The sequence below is a fragment of the Coregonus clupeaformis genome, chromosome 31, assembly GCF_020615455.1.
Source record: "Coregonus clupeaformis isolate EN_2021a chromosome 31, ASM2061545v1, whole genome shotgun sequence".
Lineage (NCBI taxonomy): Eukaryota > Metazoa > Chordata > Actinopteri > Salmoniformes > Salmonidae > Coregonus > Coregonus clupeaformis.
In genome coordinates, this window is record NC_059222.1 from 45,970,304 (window position 1) to 45,987,751 (window position 17,448).

The 17,448-nt window shown below is 42.0% G+C and overlaps 1 protein-coding gene across 1 annotated transcript in view; it reads left to right on the forward strand.

Annotated features, from left to right (window-relative positions):
• The first annotated feature begins 11,707 nt into the window (after positions 1-11,707).
• The window catches only part of LOC121530810 (testican-2), an 86,208-nt gene continuing 80,467 nt past the window's right edge, over positions 11,708-17,448 (forward strand). The window contains exon 1 of the mRNA XM_045209905.1: positions 11,708-12,044. Coding sequence (XP_045065840.1) covers positions 11,856-12,044 — 189 coding nt within the window. The 5' untranslated portion in view covers positions 11,708-11,855. The remainder of the gene's footprint in view (positions 12,045-17,448) is intronic.

Sequence of the window (17,448 nt, forward strand, 5' to 3'; positions counted from 1 at the left end):
TTTCCCTCACTGTAACATTGAGTGCGGTTACATGCACACAATTATGCGATTATTGTGGATAGTCAGATTAATATAATAGTTTGATTAAAATCTTTAAATGCTTTGCAAGAAGAAGGATTTCCCTAATAATCCTGTTTACATGGACACATCTGAAATCAGGCTACCTGAAGCAGTGGAGGCTGGTGGGAGGAGCTATAGGAGGATGGGCTCATTCTAATGGCTGAAATGGATTAAATGGAACGCATACATTATGTTGTTTGCTAAATCACTTCACTCACGCTAAAGAGGAAGGCTCGCTCGGCTGGTGCTAGCACATGCGCAGATCAAATACACCGCTGGAACACCGATTAAGGTGTTTACATGTCCTAATAATTAAAAAGATTGCTCAGAAAACCAGGTGTTTTACAGCTCACGCCCTGTCGTAAATCAACAAAGAAGGCCAGGATCTACCTCTCAAGATCCCCCAAAGGAATGTCTTTGTTTAGCAGACTTTTCCAGCTGAAACTTTTAACACGTTCAAAAGCGAATACTGGAACAATGTTTCTAACATAGAACGTGGGGAATGGTCGGAGGCGATCTACAGAACACTAATGTCATTTGGTTTGTTATTTTGTGATGTCTTTAGAAATGTTATAAAGGAAATACTGTAATTTGGAAAGTATACCCACTACATGTAGGAAGTTTCCATCCTATACGTGGTGCATGTAATATGAAAAATGATGGAAGAGAGGGATGTGATTTGGTGGTCCTCTGTAGCTCAGCTGGTAGAGCACGGCGCTTGTAACGCCAAGGTAGTGGGTTCAATCCCCGGGACCACCCATACACAAAAATGTATGCACGCATGACTGTAAGTCGCTTTGGATAAAAGCGTCTGCTAAATGGCATATTATTATTATAATTATTATTTGAGAACACTATAAGAGATAATTGTTTTCCATAAGCTTTGCACAGTAAGCTCAGAGTGAGGTCAGAGGTCGGAACCGGCCCTTTGGAGCAGAGTGTATAAAAGGATGGGTTACGAATGAACACATCAGACCAGAAAACGTGAAGCGCCGCTACACGGTTAGAATGGTTGGAACTTTGAATCTCAACACGAGGTGGAGAGAATAAACTCCCCTCCCGGACAATCACTGGTACGGCTGATATCACTGGTACGGCTGATTAACTGTCCTAAGTAAAGTATCTTCGAAAGCTAATTTAAGTAGGCCCATCCCATAACTCTGCTCTCCCGGTCGTGGCCGGCTACGGCAGTGCCTGGATTCGAACCAGGATCTCTAGTGGCACAGCTCGCACTGCGATACAGTGCCTTAGACTACTGCGCCACTTGGGAGGTCCAAGCACTTTGAGATTCTATGTTGTAACGATTTATGAAATACTACTAGTTTAATCAAATATTATTTGCTTAATACTAGTTAACGGCTACAAGATTATAATACTGTCACAAAAAATATAAATAAACATCACTGTAATCTCTACTTCACATGTTAGTGCTGTTACTAGTCCCTCCACATCACCGTAATCTCTACTTCACATGTTAGTGCTGTTACTAGTCCCTCCACATCACTGTAATCTCTATTTATAATATGCCATTTAGCAGACGCTTTTATCCAAAGCGACTTACAGTCATGCGTGCATACATTTTTTTCGTGTATGGGTGGTCCCGGGGATCGAACCCACTACCCTGGCGTTACAAGCGCCGTGCTCTACCAGCTCCACATCACTGTAATCTCTACTTCATATGTTACTGCTGTTACTAGTCCGTCCACATCACTGTAATCTCTACTTCATATGTTACTGCTGTTACTAGTCCCTCCACATCACTGTAATCTCTACTTCACATGTTAGTGCTGTTACTAGTCCCTCCACATCACTGTAATCTCTACTTCACATGTTAGTGCTGTTACTAGTCCCTCCACATCACTGTAATCTCTACTTCACATGTTAGTGCTGTTACTAGTCCCTCCACATCACTGTAATCTCTACTTCACATGTTAGTGCTGTTACTAGTCCCTCCACGTCACTGTAATCTCTACTTCACATGTTAGTGCTGTTACTAGTCCCTCCACATCACTGTAATCTCTACTTCACATGTTAGTGCTGTTACTAGTCCCTCCACATCACAGTAATCTCTACTTCATATGTTAGTGCTGTTACTAGTCCCTCCACATCACAGTAATCTCTACTTCATATGTTAGTGCTGTTACTAGTCCCTCCACATCACTGTAATCTCTACTTCACATGTTAGTGCTGTTACTAGTCCCTCCACATCACTGTAATCTCTACTTCACATGTTAGTGCTGTTACTAGTCCCTCCACATCACAGTAATCTCTACTTCATATGTTAGTGCTGTTACTAGTCCCTCCACATCACAGTAATCTCTACTTCACATGTTAGTGCTGTTACTAGTCCCTCCACATCACTGTAATCTCTACTTCACATGTTAGTGCTGTTACTAGTCCCTCCACGTCACTGTAATCTCTACTTCACATGTTAGTGCTGTTACTAGTCCCTCCACATCACTGTAATCTCTACTTCACATGTTAGTGCTGTTACTAGTCCCTCCACATCACTGTAATCTCTACTTCACATGTTAGTGCTGTTACTAGTCCCTCCACATCACTGTAATCTCTACTTCACATGTTAGTGCTGTTACTAGTCCCTCCACATCACTGTAATCTCTACTTCACATGTTAGTGCTGTTACTAGTCCCTCCACATCACTGTAATCTCTACTTCACATGTTAGTGCTGTTACTAGTCCCTCCACATCACTGTAATCTCTACTTCACATGTTAGTGCTGTTACTAGTCCCTCCACATCACTGTAATCTCTACTTCACATGTTAGTGCTGTTACTAGTCCCTCCACATCACTGTAATCTCTACTTCACATGTTAGTGCTGTTACTAGTCCCTCCACATCACTGTAATCTCTACTTCACATGTTAGTGCTGTTACTAGTCCCTCCACATCACTGTAATCTCTACTTCACATGTTAGTGCTGTTACTAGTCCCTCCACATCACTGTAATCTCTACTTCACATGTTAGTGCTGTTACTAGTCCCTCCACATCACTGTAATCTCTACTTCACATGTTAGTGCTGTTACTAGTCCCTCCACATCACTGTAATCTCTACTTCACATGTTAGTGCTGTTACTAGTCCCTCCACATCACTGTAATCTCTACTTCACATGTTAGTGCTGTTACTAGTCCCTCCACATCACTGTAATCTCTACTTCACATGTTAGTGCTGTTACTAGTCCCTCCACATCACTGTAATCTCTACTTCACATGTTAGTGCTGTTACTAGTCCCTCCACATCACTGTAATCTCTACTTCACATGTTAGTGCTGTTACTAGTCCCTCCACATCACTGTAATCTCTACTTCACATGTTAGTGCTGTTACTAGTCCCTCCACATCACTGTAATCTCTACTTCACATGTTAGTGCTGTTACTAGTCCCTCCACATCACTGTAATCTCTACTTCACATGTTAGTGCTGTTACTAGTCCCTCCACATCACTGTAATCTCTACTTCACATGTTAGTGCTGTTACTAGTCCCTCCACGTCACTGTAATCTCTACTTCACATGTTAGTGCTGTTACTAGTCCCTCCACATCACTGTAATCTCTACTTCACATGTTAGTGCTGTTACTAGTCCCTCCACATCACTGTAATCTCTACTTCACATGTTAGTGCTGTTACTAGTCCCTCCACATCACTGTAATCTCTACTTCACATGTTAGTGCTGTTACTAGTCCCTCCACATCACTGTAATCTCTACTTCACATGTTAGTGCTGTTACTAGTCCCTCCACATCACTGTAATCTCTACTTCACATGTTAGTGCTGTTACTAGTCCCTCCACATCACTGTAATCTCTACTTCACATGTTAGTGCTGTTACTAGTCCCTCCACATCACTGTAATCTCTACTTCACATGTTAGTGCTGTTACTAGTCCCTCCACATCACTGTAATCTCTACTTCACATGTTAGTGCTGTTACTAGTCCCTCCACATCACTGTAATCTCTACTTCACATGTTAGTGCTGTTACTAGTCCCTCCACATCACTGTAATCTCTACTTCACATGTTAGTGCTGTTACTAGTCCCTCCACATCACTGTAATCTCTACTTCACATGTTAGTGCTGTTACTAGTCCCTCCACGTCACTGTAATCTCTACTTCACATGTTAGTGCTGTTACTAGTCCCTCCACATCACTGTAATCTCTACTTCACATGTTAGTGCTGTTACTAGTCCCTCCACATCACTGTAATCTCTACTTCACATGTTAGTGCTGTTACTAGTCCCTCCACATCACTGTAATCTCTACTTCACATGTTAGTGCTGTTACTAGTCCCTCCACATCACTGTAATCTCTACTTCACATGTTAGTGCTGTTACTAGTCCCTCCACATCACTGTAATCTCTACTTCACATGTTAGTGCTGTTACTAGTCCCTCCACATCACTGTAATCTCTACTTCACATGTTAGTGCTGTTACTAGTCCCTCCACATCACTGTAATCTCTACTTCACATGTTAGTGCTGTTACTAGTCCCTCCACATCACTGTAATCTCTACTTCACATGTTAGTGCTGTTACTAGTCCCTCCACATCACTGTAATCTCTACTTCACATGTTAGTGCTGTTACTAGTCCCTCCACATCACTGTAATCTCTACTTCACATGTTAGTGCTGTTACTAGTCCCTCCACATCACTGTAATCTCTACTTCACATGTTAGTGCTGTTACTAGTCCCTCCACATCACTGTAATCTCTACTTCACATGTTAGTGCTGTTACTAGTCCCTCCACGTCACTGTAATCTCTACTTCACATGTTAGTGCTGTTACTAGTCCCTCCACATCACTGTAATCTCTACTTCACATGTTAGTGCTGTTACTAGTCCCTCCACGTCACTGTAATCTCTACTTCACATGTTAGTGCTGTTACTAGTCCCTCCACATCACTGTAATCTCTACTTCACATGTTAGTGCTGTTACTAGTCACTCCACATCACTGTAATCTCTACTTCACATGTTAGTGCTGTTACTAGTCCCTCCACATCACTGTAATCTCTACTTCACATGTTAGTGCTGTTACTAGTCCCTCCACATCACTGTAATCTCTACTTCACATGTTAGTGCTGTTACTAGTCCCTCCACATCACTGTAATCTCTACTTCACATGTTAGTGCTGTTACTAGTCCCTCCACATCACTGTAATCTCTACTTCACATGTTAGTGCTGTTACTAGTCACTCCACATCACTGTAATCTCTACTTCACATCTTAGTGCTGTTACTAGTCCCTCCACATCACTGTAATCTCTACTTCACATGTTAGTGCTGTTACTAGTCCCTCCACATCACTGTAATCTCTACTTCACATGTTAGTGCTGTTACTAGTCCCTCCACGTCACTGTAATCTCTACTTCACATGTTAGTGCTGTTACTAGTCCCTCCACGTCACTGTAATCTCTACTTCACATGTTAGTGCTGTTACTAGTCCCTCCACGTCACTGTAATCTCTACTTCACATGTTAGTGCTGTTACTAGTCCCTCCACATCACTGTAATCTCTACTTCACATGTTAGTGCTGTTACTAGTCCCTCCACGTCACTGTAATCTCTACTTCACATGTTAGTGCTGTTACTAGTCCCTCCACATCACTGTAATCTCTACTTCACATGTTAGTGCTGTTACTAGTCCCTCCACATCACTGTAATCTCTACTTCACATGTTAGTGCTGTTACTAGTCCCTCCACATCACTGTAATCTCTACTTCACATGTTAGTGCTGTTACTAGTCCCTCCACATCACTGTAATCTCTACTTCACATGTTAGTGCTGTTACTAGTCCCTCCACGTCACTGTAATCTCTACTTCACATGTTAGTGCTGTTACTAGTCCCTCCACATCACTGTAATCTCTACTTCACATGTTAGTGCTGTTACTAGTCCCTCCACGTCACTGTAATCTCTACTTCACATGTTAGTGCTGTTACTAGTCCCTCCACATCACTGTAATCTCTACTTCACATGTTAGTGCTGTTACTAGTCCCTCCACATAACTGTAATCTCTACTTCACATGTTAGTGCTGTTACTAGTCCCTCCACATCACTGTAATCTCTACTTCACATGTTAGTGCTGTTACTAGTCCCTCCACGTCACTGTAATCTCTACTTCACATGTTAGTGCTGTTACTAGTCCCTCCACGTCACTGTAATCTCTACTTCACATGTTAGTGCTGTTACTAGTCCCTCCACGTCACTGTAATCTCTACTTCACATGTTAGTGCTGTTACTAGTCCCTCCACGTCACTGTAATCTCTACTTCACATGTTAGTGCTGTTACTAGTCCCTCCACGTCACTGTAATCTCTACTTCACATGTTAGTGCTGTTACTAGTCCCTCCACGTCACTGTAATCTCTACTTCACATGTTAGTGCTGTTACTAGTCCCTCCACGTCACTGTAATCTCTACTTCACATGTTAGTGCTGTTACTAGTCCCTCCACATCACTGTAATCTCTACTTCACATGTTAGTGCTGTTACTAGTCCCTCCACGTCACTGTAATCTCTACTTCACATGTTAGTGCTGTTACTAGTCCCTCCACATCACTGTAATCTCTACTTCACATGTTAGTGCTGTTACTAGTCCCTCCACATCACTGTAATCTCTACTTCACATGTTAGTGCTGTTACTAGTCCCTCCACATCACTGTAATCTCTACTTCACATGTTAGTGCTGTTACTAGTCCCTCCACGTCACTGTAATCTCTACTTCACATGTTAGTGCTGTTACTAGTCCCTCCACGTCACTGTAATCTCTACTTCACATGTTAGTGCTGTTACTAGTCCCTCCACATCACTGTAATCTCTACTTCACATGTTAGTGCTGTTACTAGTCCCTCCACGTCACTGTAATCTCTACTTCACATGTTAGTGCTGTTACTAGTCCCTCCACATCACTGTAATCTCTACTTCACATGTTAGTGCTGTTACTAGTCCCTCCACATCACTGTAATCTCTACTTCACATGTTAGTGCTGTTACTAGTCCCTCCACATCACTGTAATCTCTACTTCACATGTTAGTGCTGTTACTAGTCCCTCCACATCACTGTAATCTCTACTTCACATGTTAGTGCTGTTACTAGTCCCTCCACATCACTGTAATCTCTACTTCACATGTTAGTGCTGTTACTAGTCCCTCCACATCACTGTAATCTCTACTTCACATGTTAGTGCTGTTACTAGTCCCTCCACGTCACTGTAATCTCTACTTCATATGTTAGTGCTGTTACTAGTCCCTCCACATCACTGTAATCTCTACTTCACATGTTAGTGCTGTTACTAGTCCCTCCATATCACTGTAATCTCTACTTCACATGTTAGTGCTGTTACTAGTCCCTCCACATCACTGTAATCTCTACTTCACATGTTAGTGCTGTTACTAGTCCCTCCACATCACTGTAATCTCTACTTCACATGTTAGTGCTGTTACTAGTCCCTCCACATCACTGTAATCTCTACTTCACATGTTAGTGCTGTTACTAGTCCCTCCACATCACTGTAATCTCTACTTCACATGTTAGTGCTGTTACTAGTCCCTCCACATCACTGTAATCTCTACTTCACATGTTAGTGCTGTTACTAGTCCCTCCACGTCACTGTAATCTCTACTTCACATGTTAGTGCTGTTACTAGTCCCTCCACATCACTGTAATCTCTACTTCACATGTTAGTGCTGTTACTAGTCCCTCCACATCACTGTAATCTCTACTTCACATGTTAGTGCTGTTACTAGTCCCTCCACATCACTGTAATCTCTACTTCACATGTTAGTGCTGGTACTAGTCCCTCCACATCACTGTAATCTCTACTTCACATGTTAGTGCTGTTACTAGTCCCTCCACATCACTGTAATCTCTACTTCACATGTTAGTGCTGTTACTAGTCCCTCCACGTCACTGTAATCTCTACTTCACATGTTAGTGCTGTTACTAGTCCCTCCACATCACTGTAATCTCTACTTCACATGTTAGTGCTGTTACTAGTCCCTCCACATCACTGTAATCTCTACTTCACATGTTAGTGCTGTTACTAGTCCCTCCACGTCACTGTAATCTCTACTTCACATGTTAGTGCTGTTACTAGTCCCTCCACGTCACTGTAATCTCTACTTCACATGTTAGTGCTGTTACTAGTCCCTCCACATCACTGTAATCTCTACTTCACATGTTAGTGCTGTTACTAGTCCCTCCACGTCACTGTAATCTCTACTTCACATGTTAGTGCTGTTACTAGTCCCTCCACATCACTGTAATCTCTACTTCACATGTTAGTGCTGTTACTAGTCCCTCCACATCACTGTAATCTCTACTTCACATGTTAGTGCTGTTACTAGTCCCTCCACATCACTGTAATCTCTACTTCACATGTTAGTGCTGTTACTAGTCCCTCCACATCACTGTAATCTCTACTTCACATGTTAGTGCTGTTACTAGTCCCTCCACATCACTGTAATCTCTACTTCACATGTTAGTGCTGTTACTAGTCCCTCCACATCACTGTAATCTCTACTTCACATGTTAGTGCTGTTACTAGTCCCTCCACGTCACTGTAATCTCTACTTCACATGTTAGTGCTGTTACTAGTCCCTCCACGTCACTGTAATCTCTACTTCACATGTTAGTGCTGTTACTAGTCCCTCCACATCACTGTAATCTCTACTTCACATGTTAGTGCTGTTACTAGTCCCTCCACATCACTGTAATCTCTACTTCACATGTTAGTGCTGTTACTAGTCCCTCCACATCACTGTAATCTCTACTTCACATGTTAGTGCTGTTACTAGTCCCTCCACATCACTGTAATCTCTACTTCACATGTTAGTGCTGTTACTAGTCCCTCCACATCACTGTAATCTCTACTTCACATGTTAGTGCTGTTACTAGTCCCTCCACATCACTGTAATCTCTACTTCACATGTTAGTGCTGTTACTAGTCCCTCCACATCACCGTAATCTCTACTTCATATGTTAGTGCTGTTACTAGTCCCTCCACGTCACTGTAATCTCTACTTCACATGTTAGTGCTGTTACTAGTCCCTCCACATCACTGTAATCTCTACTTCACATGTTAGTGCTGTTACTAGTCCCTCCACATCACTGTAATCTCTACTTCACATGTTAGTGCTGTTACTAGTCCCTCCACGTCACTGTAATCTCTACTTCACATGTTAGTGCTGTTACTAGTCCCTCCACGTCACTGTAATCTCTACTTCACATGTTAGTGCTGTTACTAGTCCCTCCACATCACTGTAATCTCTACTTCACATGTTAGTGCTGTTACTAGTCCCTCCACATCACTGTAATCTCTACTTCACATGTTAGTGCTGTTACTAGTCCCTCCACATCACTGTAATCTCTACTTCACATGTTACTGCTGTTACTAGTCCCTGCACATCACTGTAATCTCTACTTCATATGTTACGTCCCAATTGTCACCCATTCCCTTTATAGTGCACTACTGCTACCTTTATATAGGGCCCATAGGGCTATATAGGGAATAGGGTGCCATTTGGGACTCAACCCTCATAGAATGTCTGTCTAGTCAACAAAAAAAATATAGCCCTTAGTGTGACGAACCAGCTAAAACCAAACAGCTAGTAATGCAGGTGAGAAGCACTACTATGGCTATTGATTTATTAGAACAGACAACCTGTAGGTTCATACAAGAGCTCTTCAATAGGATAAGTAATCTGAAGTAGTCTCTCTCTCTCTCTCTCCCTTCTCTCTCACTCTTTCTCTCCTCTGTGGATGGAAAAGCATCAGATTGGAGCCTGGTCTCAACCAGACCTATCGTCCATATCCTGGTGTGAACCTCCCCTCTGACATGGTGAACCAGCTTTAACCCTTATCAGGACTATGTTGTCCTGGTCTGAACCTCCCCTGTGACATGGTGAACCAGCTTTAACCCTTATCAGGACTATGTTGTCCTGGTCTGAACCTCCCCTCTGACATGGTGAACCAGCTTTAACCCTTATCAGGACTATGTTGTCCTGGTCTGAACCTCCCCTCTGACATGGTGAACCAGCTTTAACCCTTATCAGGACTACGTTGTCCTGGTCTGAACCTCCCCTGTGACATGGTGAACCAGCTTTAACCCTTATCAGGACTATGTTGTCCTGGTCTGAACCTCCCCTCTGACATGGTGAACCAGCTTTAACCCTTATCAGGACTATGTTGTCCTGGTCTGAACCTCCCCTCTGACATGGTGAACCAGCTTTAACCCTTATCAGGACTATGTTGTCCTGGTCTGAACCTCCCCCTCTGACATGGTGAACCAGCTTTAACCCTTATCAGGACTACGTTGTCCTGGTCTGAACCTCCCCTGTGACATGGTGAACCAGCTTTAACCCTTATCAGGACTATGTTGTCCTGGTCTGAACCTCCCCCTCTGACATGGTGAACCAGCTTTAACCCTTATCAGGACTATGTTGTCCTGGTCTGAACCTCCCCTCTGACATGGTGAACCAGCTTTAACCCTTATCAGGACTACGTTGTCCTGGTCTGAACCTCCCCTGTGACATGGTGAACCAGCTTTAACCCTTATCAGGACTATGTTGTCCTGGTCTGAACCTCCCCTCTGACATGGTGAACCAGCTTTAACCCTTATCAGGACTATGTTGTCCTGGTCTGAACCTCCCCCTCTGACATGGTGAACCAGCTTTAACCCTTATCAGGACTATGTTGTCCTGGTCTGAACCTCCCCTCTGACATGGTGAACCAGCTTTAACCCTTATCAGGACTATGTTGTCCTGGTCTGAACCTCCCCTCTGACATGGTGAACCAGCTTTAACCCTTATCAGGACTATGTTGTCCTGTTTACTAGATTGCTGTTCCCACAGCTGCTGTTGCAATGCACACACATAATATTGCAGTGCACAGCTGGCCGTCCTGGCACGAGCCTAACTTCTCAATACACACTGTAAAAACAAATCTAGTTGATTCAACTAATTATTATTATGTACAGTGTGTCACATGACCGGTGCAGTGAAGAACAAACACATCTATCAACAAGGATAAAGGACAGTTCTGCTCCTGTGACTGTGTGGTAGCATGACTCAATAATTCATCCATTTCTATCAGTTCTGTGTCTGTGACTGTGTGGTGACATGACTCAATAATTCATCCATTTCTATCAGTTCTGCTCCTGTGACTGTGTGGTGTCATGACTCTATAATTCATCCATTTCTATCAGTTCTGTGTCTGTGACTGTGTGGTGTCATGACTCAATAATTCATCCATTTCTATCAGTTCTGCTCCTGTGACTGTGTGGACAATAAGAAGAGAGATAAACACTTTCGAACATTTGTATTTGTTAATTAAGACCAAATAACCATCTAAAGAGTGCATGAAACCAGTACAGTATTGTATACTGTAGCTCAGTTGGTAGAGCGTGGTGCTTGCAATGCCAGGGTTGTGGGTTCGATTTCCCACGGGGGCCAGTATGAAAAATGTATGCACTCACTAACTGTAAGTCGCTCTGGATAAGAGCTTCTGCTAAAAAAAAAAAAAAATGTTAAAAATGTATAACAGTGTTGTATAATACATTACTAAATTAAATAGTCAAATACATTTTAGGCTATTGCTGGCTTCACTCATTCAATTAAAAACACGTTTTAGAACAACACCATTTCACTGACGCCTCTCTCTCTCACTCTGCCCTGATCGCACTGCTGTAAGCACGTCTGTGAGAAAAGCATAGTCTGTTCGAGTCGGGCTGCCTGGCTACATCGCATCGTTAAAACCTTGGTTAGAGGACAGGAGAAGATATAGCGGCTACTAAATATGGTCGGGATGAGAGCTCTGGTTTGCCTTCTGGTGCCAGCCCTCGTACTGGTCGGCTCATCGATGCAGGTGGAAGTGAAAGGTGCGAAAGAGGGAGAAAAAACTGGGAATTTCATGGAAGATAAGCAATGGCTATCAACCATTTCTCAGTACAGCCGGAAGATCAAACACTGGAATCGCTTCAGAGACGTGAGTTGGCTATTTTAAATTAATAATATTTTTTTTTGAAATAAATTGAAAATATTGCGCTGTAGGCTAATGATGAGAGGTCGAACGAATACGCTACGCTACCTACCCGGGTGTGTTGTAACCTGATGGTTATCCTACGCAATAGCAGTGGTGAACTGTTTAGATCCAGCCGGGTAATACAGCTAATTGCACGGCACAGTTGACTCTTGCTCTTGAATGCACCCCACTGATAGGCAACAATAACGTGCAAAGTAAACATGAATCCACGCAAATTCACAAAATTTATAGAATTGGAAAGGTTATAATAATACAGTTATTATAACAACATTTAATTTTAAGGGGTATGTGGAATCTGGTGCTTTATTATAGCTCCTCATAAGATGTAGTCTATTTGCCTACTAGGCTACACCTAACACTGAGGATGCCTAAGCCTCTGCTCTGGATAATAATGTGTATAAGAAACGCGTCAGTTAGATCATACTTGAATGTTGTGCAATTATATGTTATAACTTGATGGTTTTATTATTCAAAACGGTACTGATTTCTACCATAATCTCAAGCCAAGTCAAGGTGGTTCAGCAGTCAAGGGGCCACTTCATCTTCTGAAATAATGCCTACTCCTTCGTTTCGGCACTAGTCCAAATCAATACACAGTTATTCAATGCACAGCCCTACACAATACATTATTAGTTGTGTAGAAAATGCCCACGGACACATTTGGACAGATATGCTCATAATATACTTATTCTGAAGGACAAAATACACTAGCCTATAGTTAACATACACTATATATATACAAAAGTATATGGACACCCCTTCAAATGAGTGGATTTGGCTATTTCAGCCACACCCGTTTCTGACAGGTCTATAAAATCGAGCACACAGCCATGCAATCTCCATAGATAAACATTGGCAGTAGAATGACCTTACTGAAGAGCTCAGTGACTTTCAACGTGCAACTGTCATAGGATGCCACCTTTCCAAGAAGTCAGTTCGTCAACTTTATGCCCTGCTAGAGCTGCCACGGTCAACTGTAAGTGCTGTTATTGTGAAGTGGAAACATCTAGGAGCAACAACGGCTCAGCTGCGAAGTGGTAGCCACACAAGCTCACAGAACGGGACCGCCGAGTGATGAAGCGCGTGGCGCGTAAAAATCGTTTGTCCTCAGTTGCACTCACTACAGAGTTTCAAACTGCCTTTGGAAGCAACATCAGCACAATAACTGTTCGAAGTGAGCTTCATGAAATGGGTTTCCATGGCCGAGCAGCCGCACACAAGCCTAAGATCACCATGCGCAATGCCAAGCGTCGGCTGGAGTGGTGTAAAGCTCGCCGCCATTGGACTCTGGAGCAGTGGAAACGTGTTCTCTGGAGTGATGAATCACGCTTCACCATCTGGCAGTCCGACGGACGAATCTGGGTTTGGCGGATGCCAGGAGAACGCTACCTGCTCTAATGCATAGTGCCAACTGTAAAGTTAGGTGGAGGAGGAATAATGGTCTGGGGCTGTTTTTCATGGTTCGGGCTAGGTCCCTTAGTCATGGTTCAAGCCAGGCCTGATCGCCCAACATCAGTGCCCGACCTCACTAATGCTCTTGTGGCTGATTGGAAGTAAGTCCCCCGCAGCAATGTTCCAACATCTAGTGGAAAGCCTTCCCAGAAGAGTGGAGGCTGTGATAGCAGCAAAGGGGGGGGACCAACTCCATGTTAATGGCCATGATTTTGGAATGAGATGTTTGACGAGCAGGTGTCCACATACTTTTGGTGATGTAGTGTAGCACCAAGGTCTATTACAACATGAATAGATGGGAGGTTGTTGATCCTGAAACAAGTCATACAGTGGGTTTGATATATGCCCCGGGTCATGGTTGATCTGCCTTGTCCTTTGTAAAGTGGAAAACCATTAAAAAAAGATGACAATAATGATTTACTGTCTACTGGTGTGTGTGTGTGTGTGTCTGTGTGTGTGTTCCCTATGTCTTGTACTACTTTTAACCAGTTGTACATGGGGCCCCATGTAGCTCAGTTGGTAGAGCATGGTGTTTGCAACGCCAGGGTTGTGGGTTCGATTCCCACGGGGGGCCAGTATGAAAAAATAAATTTAAAAAAATGTATGCACTCACTGACTAAGTCGCTCTGGATAAGAGCGTCTGCTAAATGACTAAAATGTAAAAAAGAAAAAAAAAAGAAAAATGTTAACTTTGATTGATATTAAAACCAGACGTGGGTAACTTTGATTTATATTCAAACCAGACGTGGGTAACTTTTATTGATATTCAAACCAGGGCCTTGGGTAGAAACTGTATTTGCTGGTCAATATTTATTGATCTGGTTGCCCGCTGCATATAAAATATGCCTCTATAGCAAGAGACCGTTGAAGAAACACAAGGCAACACACTGACAACACACTGGCAACACACTGACAACACACTGACAACACACTGACAACACACTGGCAACACACTGGCAACACACTGGCAACACACTGGCAACACACTGGCAACACACTGGCAATACACTGGCAACACACTGGCAACACACTGACAACACACTGACAACACACTGGCAACACACTGGCAACACACTGACAACACACTGACAACACACTGGCAACACACTGGCAACACACTGACAACACACTTTTTCCCTTCTCTAAATCAGAATATTCTAAAGAAAACAAGCTATGCCCATGACTCACCCTGTGGACTTACTGTCCGGTTGGTTATAAGCTGTAAGATCTGCTTTCTTTCTTTGTTTATTTATTTATTTTAGCCACACGAGAGACTCGATTCATTCTCTCCTGTCACGCTCCCAAACACAGCTAATCACAAGACAGGTGGAAGGGGATCCACTTGTGTGGTACAGTGGCACCAGACCAGACGGTCTGTCTGTCTCTGTGTGTGTGTGTGTGTGTGTGTGTGTGTGTGTGTGTGTGTGTGTGTGTGTGTGTGTGTGTGTGTGTGTGTGTGTGTCACTGTTTGTATAGTTGGAGACTGAGCTGAGGACTCCCTCCTCTGTGCCAAGGACAGAACACAACACATGGCTTCATCTCAATGCCAGGGAAGGATACTAAGGCCACGTCCCAAACCACCCTATTCCCTATATACTTAAATATACAGTGCCTTCAGAAAGTATTCATACCCCTTGACTTATTTACAGCCTGAATAAAAAAATTAATTAAATAGTTTTTTTGTCTCACTCATCTAGACCCAATACCCCATAATGACAAACTGAAAACATTTTTTTTTAGAAATGTTAGCAAATGTATTTAAAATTAAGTACAGAAATATCTCATTTATATACGTGTTCACACCCCTGAGTCAAAATTTTGTAGATGCACCTTTGGCAGCGATTACAGCTTTAGAGTGTTTCTGGGTAAATCTCTTAAGAGCTTTCCACACCTGGATTGGGAAACATTTGCCCATTATTCTATTTCAAAATGCTTCAAGCTCTGTCAAATTGGTGGTTGATCATTGCTAGGCAACCATTTTCAGGTCTTGCCACAGATTTTCAAGTAGATTTAAGTAACATTTCTAGCTCGGCCTCTCAGGAACGTTCACTGTCTTCTTGGTAAGCAACTCCAGTGTAGATTTGACCTTGTGTTTAATTTGTTGTCCTGCTGAAAGGTGAATTTGTCTCCCTGTGTCTGGTAGAAAGCAGACTGAACCAGGTTTTCCTCTAGGATTTTGCCTGTGCTTAGCTCCATTCAGTTAATTTTTTTATCTTGAAAAAACTCCCCAGACCTTAATGATTACAAGCATACACATAACATGATGCAGGCACCACTATGCTTGAAAATATAGAGAGTGGTACCACGTAATGTGTTGTGTTGGATTTGCCCCAAAAAATAACACTTAGTATTCTGGACAAAAAGTGAATTGCTTTGCCACATTTTTTGCAGTATTACTTTAGTGCCTTGTTGCAAACAGGATGCATGTTTTGGAATATTTTTATTCTGTACAGGCTTCCTTCTTTTCACATTAACTACAATGTTGTTGATCCATCCTCAGTTTTCTCCTATTACAGCCATTAAACTCTGTAACAGTTTTAAAGTCACCATTGGCCTCATGGTTTCCTTCCTCTCCGGCAACTGAGTTAGGAAGGACGCCTGTATACTTGTAGTGACCTGGTGTATTAATACACCATCCGAAGTGTAATTAATAACTTCACCATGCTCAATGGATATTCAATGTCTGCTTTTTTTTTTTTTTTTACTCATCTACCAATAGGTGGCCTTCCTTTTTTTTTTTTTTTTTTTTGTGTTGGGGGATGGATCAGCTTAATATTGCAGATAGATTGTATCTTCTATCAATGTAATTGTCTGCATCACTTCCAATCCCCCATGTTTTTTTTATTTTTTATATATATATTCCCCTTTATTACTTTTCAACCCCACCATCCTTTCCCTACTTGGAGTAAATTAGTGAACAACAACGCCCAGGCCTCTACTTCCGGTCTATACTTACTATCTACACCTTATGGACAGAGTTAATTTTACAATAATTCTATATCATATATATATATATATATATATATATATATATATATATATATATATATTTATTTATTTTTTTGCTCCTGAACTTCTTCTACTCTCAACCTCTCCGATCATTTTCATGATGTCCATCCGGTTTGCTTCTAAATGCCATATCTTTCTAACTGTGCTCTTTCCCAAAAGCTCCCAACATACAACCTATATACTTATTATGGACACAGTATGCTTACATTATTAGCTATCTTTGTTATTATTTGTTGTTATTTGTTATTAGTCCCATCCTTCAACTCTATTCAATACCTCCCATCTATCTCTTAACACCATCCATATAGGATTTCTATTTGCCATATATATTTCAACCGTACTGTGATGTTTTACAAAAGTTCTGAACCTTTCTATTCTCATTGCTTCTACAGATTGTGAATTAAAAATAAACATTTTTGCTAAAAGTATTATTATATTATTGATTGATTGACTATGACTTTTCAGATCACCCAGTAATGCTATCTGCAAGGTTAGTTCCAGGTAAATATTGCAATCCTTTAGCCATTCCTGGACCTGTGTCCAAAAACAAGCTACAAATGGACAGAACCAAAACAAATGATCTAATGAGTCTATCTCTTCACAGCAAAATCTGCAGAGCTGGGAAGATTGTATCCCCCATATAAATAACATTCTATTGGTAGCAAGAATTTTATATAATAATTTAAATTGAAAGATTCTAATTTTTGAATCCGGTGTCGTTTTGCGTGTCAGTTCATAAACACTATGCCATGTGTGCCTTGTGTGTAGGTCAGTGACGAAAAATCTCAATTTAATCCACTTTAAATTCAGGCTGTGACACAACAAAATGTGGAAAAAGTCAAGGGGTGTGAATACTTTCTGTAGGCACTGTATAAAGGGAATATAG